The 11130-nt window shown below is 40.2% G+C and overlaps 1 protein-coding gene and 1 long non-coding RNA gene across 2 annotated transcripts; one reads left to right on the top strand and one right to left on the bottom strand.

Moving 5' to 3' along the window:
- The first annotated feature begins 3254 nt into the window (after positions 1-3254).
- Positions 3255-4100, top strand: LOC148690478 (uncharacterized). Its single transcript, XM_088684925.1, has one exon. It carries the CDS (start codon positions 3255-3257, stop codon positions 4098-4100), a length of 846 nt encoding a protein of 281 aa, XP_088541051.1.
- A 4370-nt stretch (positions 4101-8470) lies between these two features.
- LOC148690477 (uncharacterized) lies at positions 8471-9513 on the bottom strand. The gene is made up of 2 exons (XR_015956180.1): positions 9409-9513; positions 8471-8836 (listed from the first exon to the last, which is right to left on the bottom strand). It is a non-coding gene; the product is annotated as an uncharacterized LOC148690477 (long non-coding RNA).
- Between the last annotated feature and the right edge of the window lie 1617 nt (positions 9514-11130).

Here is an 11130-nt window from a genome sequence, read left to right as displayed (position 1 = left end):
CGACAGTCAGGGCTCTTCATGGGCTAATTCGCAATAGGAGACCCTCTATGATTTTTTTATCTGAGACTAAGATGAAAGATCATAGAATTTGTGGGGTGAGGAGGCGTTTAGGCTACTCAAATGGTTTTGATGTTTCGCCAAATGGAAGATCTGGAGGTCTGAGTTTTTGGTGGGAGGACAACCTGGAGGTTAAGATTTTATATTCGTCAAAGCATATTATTGATGCTGTTATGAAAGGTGAAGGGCAAACCCACTGGTGCCGGCTTACGGGGGTGTACGGAACCCCGTATAGAAATGAGAAATCGGTGTTCTGGGATTGGATGGGTAATCACTTTATCCTTACGGATATCCCGTGGATTTGTGGAGGGGATTTTAATGAATATATCTGGGACCATGAGAAGTCTGGAGGTGTGGAGGTGTTGTATAATAGGCCTAGGTTCTTAGAAGAATTCATGTCTTCATCTCAGTTGCTGGATCTGGGCTTTCATGGATCGGCCTTTACTTGGAGAGGGTTGAGAAAAGGGGAATGGGTGGAGGAGCGCTTAGACCGGGTCCTTGCGAAGGAGAGGTGGCAGGAATGCTGGCCGAATTCTCATGTTGTGCACAGAATGGAATTAGCCTCGGATCATTGCCCAATTATCCTGAATTCGAGCCTTGAGGGGCCGAAATGGAGGAAATTGTTCAGGTTTGAGGCTTACTGGGCGGTGGAGGAGGAGTGCAAGGAGCTGGTGAAAAGTTGTTGGGAAGGTCGGCAGCATGGTAGTCCTGTGAATAGATGGGTAAGGAAAATTAATGAGTGCCGTTCTCGACTAAGCAGGTGGAACCATTCGAAGTTCAAGGGGCGGAGCTACAAAATCCAGGAGCTTCTTTCCCAGTTAGATACACTTCAGCGTGATTGGGGTCCGAATTATGCAGAGATTAGGGAGAAGTCTCGGCTGGTTGATGAGCTAAGGCTTCAAGAGGAGAGCTACTGGTGCCAGCGGTCAAGAGTAAAATGGCTGAGGGAGGGGGATGCCAACACTAAGTTCTTTCACTCTTCCACCCTTCAGAGGCGTCGGAGAAATAAGGTTGTGAAGCTAAGGAATGAGAATGGAAGCTGGGTAGATCGCCCGTCTCAAGTCCGCCAATTGGTGGAAAATCACTTCACCTCTGTTTTTTGCTCGGCTGGGGATCGTGATTGGGGAGCGCTGTTGGACTGTTTGACTCCCTCGGTTACTAGTGAGATGTATGCGGCATTAATTGCGCCTGTGACGGATGAGGAAATTAAGGAGGCAGCTATGCAAATGGGTGTTTTAAAGTTTTCGGGGCCTGATGGTTTCCAGGGAATTTTTTATCATACGTATTGGGAGATTGTGAGGGAGGATATTTTTGCTCTGGTCAGGGATTTGCTTAGGGAGTCAGCGGGTACGGGGCATTTAAATCTGACCCATATTGTGTTGATTCCTAAAGTTCCAAACCCGGAGTATGTGTCGCAATTTAGGCCTATCAGCTTGTGCAACTATTCATACAAAATTCTCTCTAAGATTCTCGCCAACCGGTTGAAGGTCTTATTACCAACGATTATCTCTCCGTCTCAGAATGCTTTTGTGGCGGGCAGACAAATTCAGGACAGCATTGGTATCGCCCATGAGATGTTTCATTTTCTGAAGGGGAGGAAAGCAAGGAACAAGTTTGAGATGGGTATTAAGCTGGATATGCAGAAGGCTTATGACCGGGTGGAATGGGATTTTTTGGATGCAGTTATGGAAAGAATGGGGTTCTATAGTAGATGGAGATCGCTTATTAGTGGATGCTTATCGTCTGTACAATTTGCGGTTCTCCTAAATGGGCAGGCCGGGGCGCCCTTTGTTCCCTCACGAGGTATCCGTCAGGGGGATCCTATGTCTCCTTACTTATTTATTCTTGTGGGGGAGGTTTTGTCCAAAATGATTCAAGGTGAGGTTGGTCAGGGTCGGTTGGAGGGGGTTAAGATGGGCAGCTCGGGTCCTGTGATTTCTCACATTTTCTTTGCTGATGATACTCTTTTGTTTCTGCGTGCTGATCAGAAAAACTGCCGTAATCTGAGACATTTGATTGAGAGCTTCTGTGTTGCTTCTGGGCAGAAGGTGAATTTAATGAAGTCTAGTGTTTTCTTTGGGGTAAATGTGCCAAAGGGGATCGCTGATCAGTTGGGGAGGTCTCTTGGCATGGTTGTGGTTAATAATCCGGGGACCTATTTGGGGGTTCCTGCTATTTGGGGTCGATCGAAGCAGCGTGGTCTTGCTTATGTGAAGGGAAGAATTATGGAAAAATTACAAGGGTGGAAACAAAGCTCGCTATCCCGGGCCGGTAAAGAGGTTTTAATCAAGGCAGTAATCCAAGCTATTCCGGCGTATCCTATGAGTATCTTCAAATTCCCCAAAGTTGTTTGTAATGAGTTGGATGCGTTGGTGGCTGGATTTTGGTGGGGATGTAAGGAGGGAGCCCATAAGATTCATTGGGTTTCAAAGGAGGTTTTGGGTATTCCTAAAGAGTTAGGAGGCTTAGGATTTAGAAACTTTCAGGAATTTAATGATGCTTTGCTTGCTAAGCAGTGCTGGAGATTAATCACTGAACCTGAATCGTTATGGGCTCAGGTTATCAAGGCTCGGTATTTTCCCCATTGCTCGATATGGGACGCGAAGAAGGGTGGTCGGGCGTCTTGGGTGTGGAGTAGCCTTCTTTGTGGTTGGGACTTGATCAGGGAGGGTTCTCACTGGCAGATTATGGGGTGTCAGGAGGTTCGGGTGTGGCAGGACAGATGGCTGCCATCCTTGCCCCTTGGACATCCGATGTCGTTTGGCCCGGTTGCGGTCACTCCTGGCTTACGTGTTAGTGATCTTATTTGCCCGGAGTCGGGGCGGTGGAACATTGATTTCTTGCAACCTATCATTTCGGGGGAGGATATGCAGGCTATTGAGGAGACGCCTCTGGGGGATTTAAGTCGTAAAGATCGGCTTGTCTAGGAGTTTAATAAGAACGGGTGTTACTCGGTCAAGTCGGGATATAGATGGCTGCAAGATAGATCGCTAGAGGTGAGAGATACTCGGCGGCCTTCTGTTCGTGGGGTCCCCAGGAGTTTATGGAAAGGTATTTGGAAGTTGGAGGTGCCTCCCAAGCTGCGGCATTTTTTGTGGCTTACTGTGCATAGTTGTCTTCCTACTCGGGATGCTCTATTCCGCCGGAGATCCTCTCAGACCTCCACTTGTCCTATATATTGCTACCACGATGAGACCATGGAGCATATGTTCCTCTCCTGTTCTTGGGTGGAACCCATATGGTTTGGTGGGGCGTTGGGTTACAAAGTGGATCGGCTTTCTCTCCCAGATTGGGTGGACTGGATTCAGGCGGTCTTCTCTCTGAACATGTGCACCACGGGCGATACGAAATGGAGGCGATCTTACATTGTGTTTACGTGTTGGTGTATTTGGAAGGCCCGCTGTAATTTTGTGTTCAATGGGGTGCCCTTATGTCCTCCACAAGTGTTGGCTGCGATCACTATGGCGGTGAGCCCTTTCTTTGGTGCAAAGGCAACGGCAGGGTGTAGAAATGTGGGTGACGGGAGGAAGGAAAATCAAGCCGTGCGGTGGTGTGCTCCGGTCAATCCTTTTGTGAAGATTAATGTGGATGCTAGCTGGTCCAAGGCCTCAAAATTGGGTTTTGCAGGAGTGATTGCGCGGGGACAGGACAGAAGGATGGTGGCAGCAGCGAGGTACGCTATCAGGGCTCCTTCGGCGGCTGCTGCGGAGGCCACAGTGTTGATGCATGGATGCCAGTTAGGAGCGGCTTTGGGATTAAGGTATGTCATCTTGGAATCTGACTCCCTGGAAGCTATAAAATGTCTCTCTAGTTCGCTGTCTGTGGGTAGTTGGGAGGCCTTTCCCATGTTGGCTCAGGTTAAGCAAATGGGGAGGGATTTTCTTGACTGTCGTTGGTCATGGGTGCCCAGATTAGCTAATTGTGTGGCGCATGAGTTAGCGTCGGTTGATTTTCCGGAGATGTGTGATGTTGTATGGGTCGAAAGGCCTCCATCTTCGTTGGTCTTTGTATTGAACAATGATGGGCTACCTTGTCCTCACTAATTTGGGTGTGGTGGTGATGGGGATGACGCCTCTACTTGGTGGGGGGCTCTTGTGGTATCTCCATTTTCACTGCTTGGTATTGTTCTGCTGCTTGCATCCTATAGGCTTCTATATATTCGGTTAGTTGGTTTCAAAAAAAATTAAAGTTTCCACGTAAGAAAGCATAAATAAGATTTTCAATGTTACTTGGATTGGCTAGTGCTACATTAGAAAAATCTAGTCATTCTGATGGACAAAAAAGCTTTGAATGGAATCAAAGCATGGAGCAAAGAATTCATAGCCTTGGATGAATGAGAATTTTTTTGTTTTGGTTATGAAGGCTAAATGGGTTAACAGAGAGTTGACATAAATATTTAATTTAGGGCTTAACAGACTTTGCTACGAGAGTTTAAATTCTAATTTTTTCACTACGGGCTAAATTAGATTAACGATCCTATCACCTCAAGACCATTAATCTAATTTAGCCAATTTTTTAATACACACACACACACACACATATATATATTTTATATAATATATACAAAATATGATAATTTATAAAAAGGAAAAATTACACATAGAGTATACTTTTAATACTTAATTATATATTGGAACAACACCTTTTAAACATTTCAAGGAGAGACAGAAGTTGCATATGAAAAATGACATCATTGACTTTTTCTCTTTAGAGTGTAAGTTATGAAAATATCCTTTATATTAAAATTCAAAATGTGAGTTTTTTGCTCAACTTCCACCACTCCTCGAACTAGGTCCAAAATGGCAAACCAAGCCCCCGAGAGGCAATCAAATCCCCAAAGAAAAAGATATGGATATTCTTAAATATAGTCCAAATTTGTCTCACTTGGTGGCTAGCTTTATGAAGCAAATATAAACACAAGGTGAATAGGAAGCCACATTGAAATTGTTGTTGACTGCAACTTCTTTCCGTTAGTGGTCAAAATTGGTTAAATTCGAATCGGCCACCAAACTCTACTCTCTCTCTCTCTCTCTCTCTCTTTCTACGATTCAAACATTTCAACCTCACTGCAACTCAATCCAGTCAATCCTCAATCGTAAATTCACATCCAAAATCTCGAAGGTACCTTCTCAAATTCGAGTTCATTAATAGGGTTTTAATTCCAATTGATTTAAGGATCAAGATTCACCATCCAATTTTTAAATTTTCTTTCAGATTTTGTGATTGAGTTAAACACTACTAGAATTTTGTCAAAAGCAGACTCCAACGTCCCACAACATCATTACAAATCAGCAATCAGGTATGGAAATACATTTGGAAATTAGAGGCCTCTCCTAAAATTAGAAATTTTATTTGGAGACTGTTCAAAGGAGCGATTGCTACAAAGACGAATCTTTTTAAAAAAACACTTTTCAAACTCTCCAATATGCCTTATCTGCAAGGAACATGAGGAATCTGTAGAACATATGATCCTCCTGTGCTCATGGGTAGATTGGATTTGGTTTGGAGGTCAATTAAATTATAGGGTAAAGTACAAAAAACTACCTCAACTATTGGTGTTACGACACTTTCATACCTCATCTTTTAAAATTGACAATGTCATACCTCATCTTTAGAATTTGGTCCAATGTTATACCTTCCGTTACTTGGCCGTTTACTTTTCAGTTAAATGCTGACGTGGCTTGATTCGGGGTCCACTTTCTATTAAAAAATCATTAAAATATTATTAAAAACTAAAAAAATTATTTAATATTATTTAAATATTATAATAATAATAAAAAGTTTATAAAAAAGTAAAAAAATTTGAAAACCCAACAACCCCCCCTGCGGAAGAACAAGAAGGAGGAGGAGGAGGAGGAGGAGGAGGAAGAAGAAGAGGAAAAAAAAAATTCCACCACCCCCTCCCCCCCCCCCCCCCCCGGGTCAGCACGGAAGAAGAAGAAGGGAGAAGGAGAAGGAGGAAGAAGAAGAAGAAGAGGAAGAAAAGGAGGAGGAAGGAAAAAAATAAAAAATAAAATTAAAAACCCATCAACACCCCCCTGCGGAAGAAGGAGAAGGAGAAGGAGGAAGAAGAAGAAGAAGAAGAGGAAAAAAAGGAGGAAGGAAAAAAAAAATAAAAAATTTTGAAAACCCATCAAACCCCAAATCCACCACTCTCATCCATTCTACACATCCTCTTCTGCACTCATCCTCCATCTTCTCTGCGCACCCAAGATCCTGCCGATGGGATCTAGTTTTTTTTTTTTTTTTTCTTTTTTCTGAGTTGCAGGAGGGAGAAGAGTGTGGGTGTGGGGGAAGACAAATTGGATTTTTTTTTTTTTTTTTTTTGGGATTTGCAGGTGGGGGAAGAAGATGAAGATGGGGAGAGGAGAGAGGAGGGAGGAGGGAGGAGGGGGGAGGGGACGGACGAAATGAGATTTTTTTTTTTTTTTTCTACTTTTTATTATTATTTTAATATTTAAAAAATATTAAATAATTGTTTTTTAGTTTTTAATCATTTTTTAATAGAAAGTAGGTCTCGAGTCAAGCCATGTCGGCACTTAAAAGAAAAATTGATGGAGGTATGACATTGTCACAAATTAATAAGATGGGATATGACATTGTCAATTTTAAAAGATGAGGTATGAAACTGTCGTGACCCTAATAGTTGAGGTAGTTTTTTGTAAGAATGAAATCACTACTTTTAGCGAATGGTTAAACACATTAATTAATATAGAAATGGGAAAAAAAACGGGAGAAAGCCATTACTATGGCCCAGATTGCTTTCACATGTTGGCATATTTGGAAGGCAAGATGTAAGATAGTTTTCAATCATAAAAATATCTCTCCAATGCAGGTTATTCATGCAATCTCTTGTGCTTAAGGATGCTATAGAGAGGCTACCAAACGAAATCAAGATGAAAACTTTCACCAACAAAACTCTTCAACGTCTTCATTGTAGCAAATTAGTTGGTATCCCCCTGAACAACCTTTTTTCAAAATAAATGTGGATGCAATTTGGAATTCAGGTACTAAACTTGGTTATGTAGGTATTGTGATAAGGGATGCTCGTGGAAAGTTTGTGGCAGCAAGAAAATCTCCACTCAAAGCTCCAAAAGTTTCTGTTGCCGAAACTATAGCTGTTCTTGAAGGATGTAGGTTGGCAAAGCAGTTGGGTATTAAAGATGTAGTGATAGAATCTGACTCAAAAGAAACAATATCATGTTTGCAAAGCTCCATTGAAAATGGAAGTTGGGAAACCCTACCTGGTCTGAGGAAAATCAAGAAAATTTCAGAATCTTTCAACTTGTGCCGTTGGTCTTGGGTTCCTTGATCAGCGAATATGGCAGCAGATTTTATGACGTCACCTAGGATAGCGGAGATGAGCATTGATACTTGGGTGAACAAACCCCTATCTTCGCTGGTTCATATCCTTGACAAAGATGGTTTGCCATGCCCTCCCTTTGTATAGTGTTTTAATGGGTGTTTATGGGAGACGATTCTGCTTTGTTTCATCGTCTTTATCTTTATAACCCATTTTCACCCTGTGTATTTTGAGGAGTGGTTGGTTCTGTCCTCTGTTAGTCCGGTTGTGGACTTTCTTTGTAAAATTGGCTTTTTGCCCTGGTTAATAATATTGCCGGTTTAACAAAAAAAAAAAAAAAAAAAAAAAAACTATTTTGATCCAAAAATTGGGGTCTCTGATGATGTAATATAAGTACAATGGCCATATAAAATGTATAAGCACAGTGGTTATACAAAAGTATTCGATTATACAACAAAATTATCCTATCCTACTCTCATTCTTCATCATTGATTTAGCGATATCCTGCAAAAACAATAAAAAACATCCTTAGTACCGAAATAATTAAATCATGCACCAGTTCACACTACATTGTGACGAAGATACATTCAAAAACACTTTACACAACAGTAAAAAATTAGAAAATGGGCAAGAGCTGCAATAACACCATGGTATTATAATAATCCATGAAAGCCTAACCAATTTGTCAACAAGAAAGCATGCATGTACTTATATAAGAATTGAATTTCACTTGCATCTTAGATGTTAAAATAGTCATGCAATTCCAACCACAGGCTTTGGGGTTTAGGAAGCCTAAACCAGACGCTCTAGATTATTCATTTCAAAGTTTCTGTGCTATGTGCTATAAATGATCGAAAGCTATTGTAGATGCCAACAACAATTTAATATGAATTCGCCAAAAGATAAATTACCTGAAGGAAGCCTCCTGTGGCGGAAATTGTCAAAAGCTACTCTAGAGGCCAACACAATAATAGTTAAGAAGCAATTCAACTCTGGGAGCGATTAGTAACCCTCAAGAATACAAAGGAAATTCCGAAACTTAAGAAAATTCTCACAAGAACTTGATATTATATGAATGACTATAGTTTGTAACTAGTAGGGCAATCAAACTTAGTTGCACAATGCTCCTTACTCATGTCTAGCATTAGACATGATCAAACTACTCCCACATCCAAGAAAATGCAAAGGACATAATCCATTTATGTAGAATTAACACAAGGCACAAAAAACCAAAATATACAATATATTCCTAGCATAATCAAACTTACTTGTAGAAAGCTCCTTGCTCAGTGTGTTCTGCATAACAGAGGGGCAAACTATACCATATTCTCAGCATCAGTTGAATGGGAGATTAACACAAGTTAGCAACTGACAAGAAAACATAATAAAGGGACAAATTATACGATATACCTGAAATAAAATTCACCATCACCAGCCTCATAAGCAACAGCAATTACAGTAAATTCAAGCCCACACCTGCAATAAAAATAACAAGACTAAGTTAGTATTATTATTTTGATAAACTAGCACTAGCCAAATTCAAGCCCACATCTAAGCCAAACATAGGACTCCCCCCAAATAGTACCAGAATTTTGCAAAGTGCAGGGGACATACCAAAACACTTAAACCACAATCAATATCCCTACAATTAATTTATCCAAACCCTAAATCTAACCATTTTAACAATTATTATAGCATCAATTGAGAAAGTAATAGAGACAAAACCCAGAGGTCGTAGAGAGAGATGAAAGGAAGAGTGTTCCCTCTGCTGGGGGTTCTGAAAGAAGATATGGGTTGGGATCTGGGTTCCTACCAAATTATCACTTTATATTTGAATGAAAGAATTGTATAATATTTGGTTAAAAACTGAAGTTATAGAAGAAACTGTTTGAAAATATATCCCAAACATATATAGAGTCGATTTCTTCCATAAGTACCACCAACCCATCCACAAAATTCCAAAAACTCTACTAGTACCCAAATTGCAGAATCCCATAGGTATAAGTGAAATAAAAAACCATGTCAAGCATCTCAATATAAAAATTTACCTATAATGGCATGTACTGCAGATGAACGAAAAGGAGTACCCGAAAACGGCAGAGAAACAAAAGGCACACGTTTCGTATCAGAGGGTTTTGGTGTATGAATGCACTATCAAGAAAAAATGAAATCACTCAATAATCAAATAAATTAAATAAAAAATGGAAATCAAACTAAAAATTGAAACGTTTGATGTGATACAAACATTGAATTCAAGGAGTTCAGCGATTTCTATTTGGCGCTAAAGAAAAATTCTATCTGAATTAAACAAAATTCAAAATTTGAAGAATTGTGTAAAAAATATAAAAGCTTTAATCTGAAAGAGAGATGAAATCTGCCTTGCTTTGGCCAACATATCTTTGGCTTCCGAGATGACGACGATATGGTCTGCGGAGCCTGAAATGTTAAGAGAGAATGGGATTTAGCGGATGAATGGCGTCAAAATTTGAAGGGAAGATAAATGAAATAGGTTTTCATTTCTAGGTTCAGAAAGCTTTACAATCGAAAGGGTTAGGGAGCTAGGGTTATAGGGAGGAGGCGAGCAGTTGAGCTCAGGGGGAGAGAGAGAGAGAGAGAGAGAGAGAGAGCGAGCGAGCGAGCGAGCGAGACTGGGTTGAAAATTATGGTTGCCTAACTTTGTATTTATATGGAAGGGGTGAAAAACTGTAGAATAGGATTATTAAATGAAAAAAAATATTTTTAACAGAAAAAAAAGGAGAAGAAGACTGAAAAAGAAATAAAAAAACAGGTTTGTCAAAAAAAATAAAAAAACATGTAAAAAGTCTTTGGTGTAAAAAATTTATAGTTTGACACCAATGAGTGGTGTTTAGAAAGGTTAAACCCATCAAAATCTGTGTCAGGCAAGTTAAAGACCAAATTTTGATAATGGTGACAGTCCAATTTACAAAGTCAATAATGAAGAACGGTGCCTTATAGCACATTTTCTTGCAGTGAAAATTCGAGGCTTATAGCACAGATAAAGCCTCATACATTGTTAATTCAAAGCAAGAAGACGAACGGGCGGAATCGAATCAGTACCATATATGCAATTTAATCATTGCTCTAATCGCCTTGTCATTATTCGCTACTTACATTGGTCCAGAAGGCAACATTTCAATTGGTATTTCAAAAGGTAACATCCGAACTAGTAATTTCAAAAGTTTCACGAATTTCTAGATACAAGAAATGGCACCTGAACATTTCAGCTCAAGTTTCACCTTACTTCAGTGTGAGAGAGGGAATTTATGTTAGTATTAGCCGAAGACAGATTCAACTGATTCTGTAAAAATAGTCGATGATGGCTTAAACTGATTTTGCAAAAATGGTTGAGGACGAGTTGAACTGATTCTGCAAAAGTTGTCGAGGATGAATTGAATCGATTCTGCAAAAATAGCCCTAGACGGGTTGAAGTGATTCTACGAAAATGGTTGAGGACTGGTTGAACTTTGAGCCGATTATGCAAAAATGGTCGACGACGGGTTGAACTGATTCTACAAAAATAGTCGAAACCGGGTTGAACTGATTCTGAAAAAATAGCCGACGACGGATTGAACTGATTCTGTAAAAATAGTTAAGGATGGGTTGAACTGATTCTGCAAAAATGATTGAAGAGGGTTGAATTGATTCTGCAAAAATGATGATTCTACAAAAATGGTCGAAGATGAGTTGAACTGGTTCTGCAAAAATAGTCAAAGATGGGTTGAGCTTTTGGCACATATTAATTTTATTGG

Source organism: Pyrus communis, chromosome 15, assembly GCF_041283825.1.
Source record: "Pyrus communis isolate YQ-2024b chromosome 15, ASM4128382v1, whole genome shotgun sequence".
Taxonomy (NCBI): Eukaryota; Viridiplantae; Streptophyta; class Magnoliopsida; order Rosales; family Rosaceae; genus Pyrus; species Pyrus communis.
Note: the sequence above shows the minus strand (reverse complement) of the source record. Positions and strands in the feature narration are given on the sequence as shown.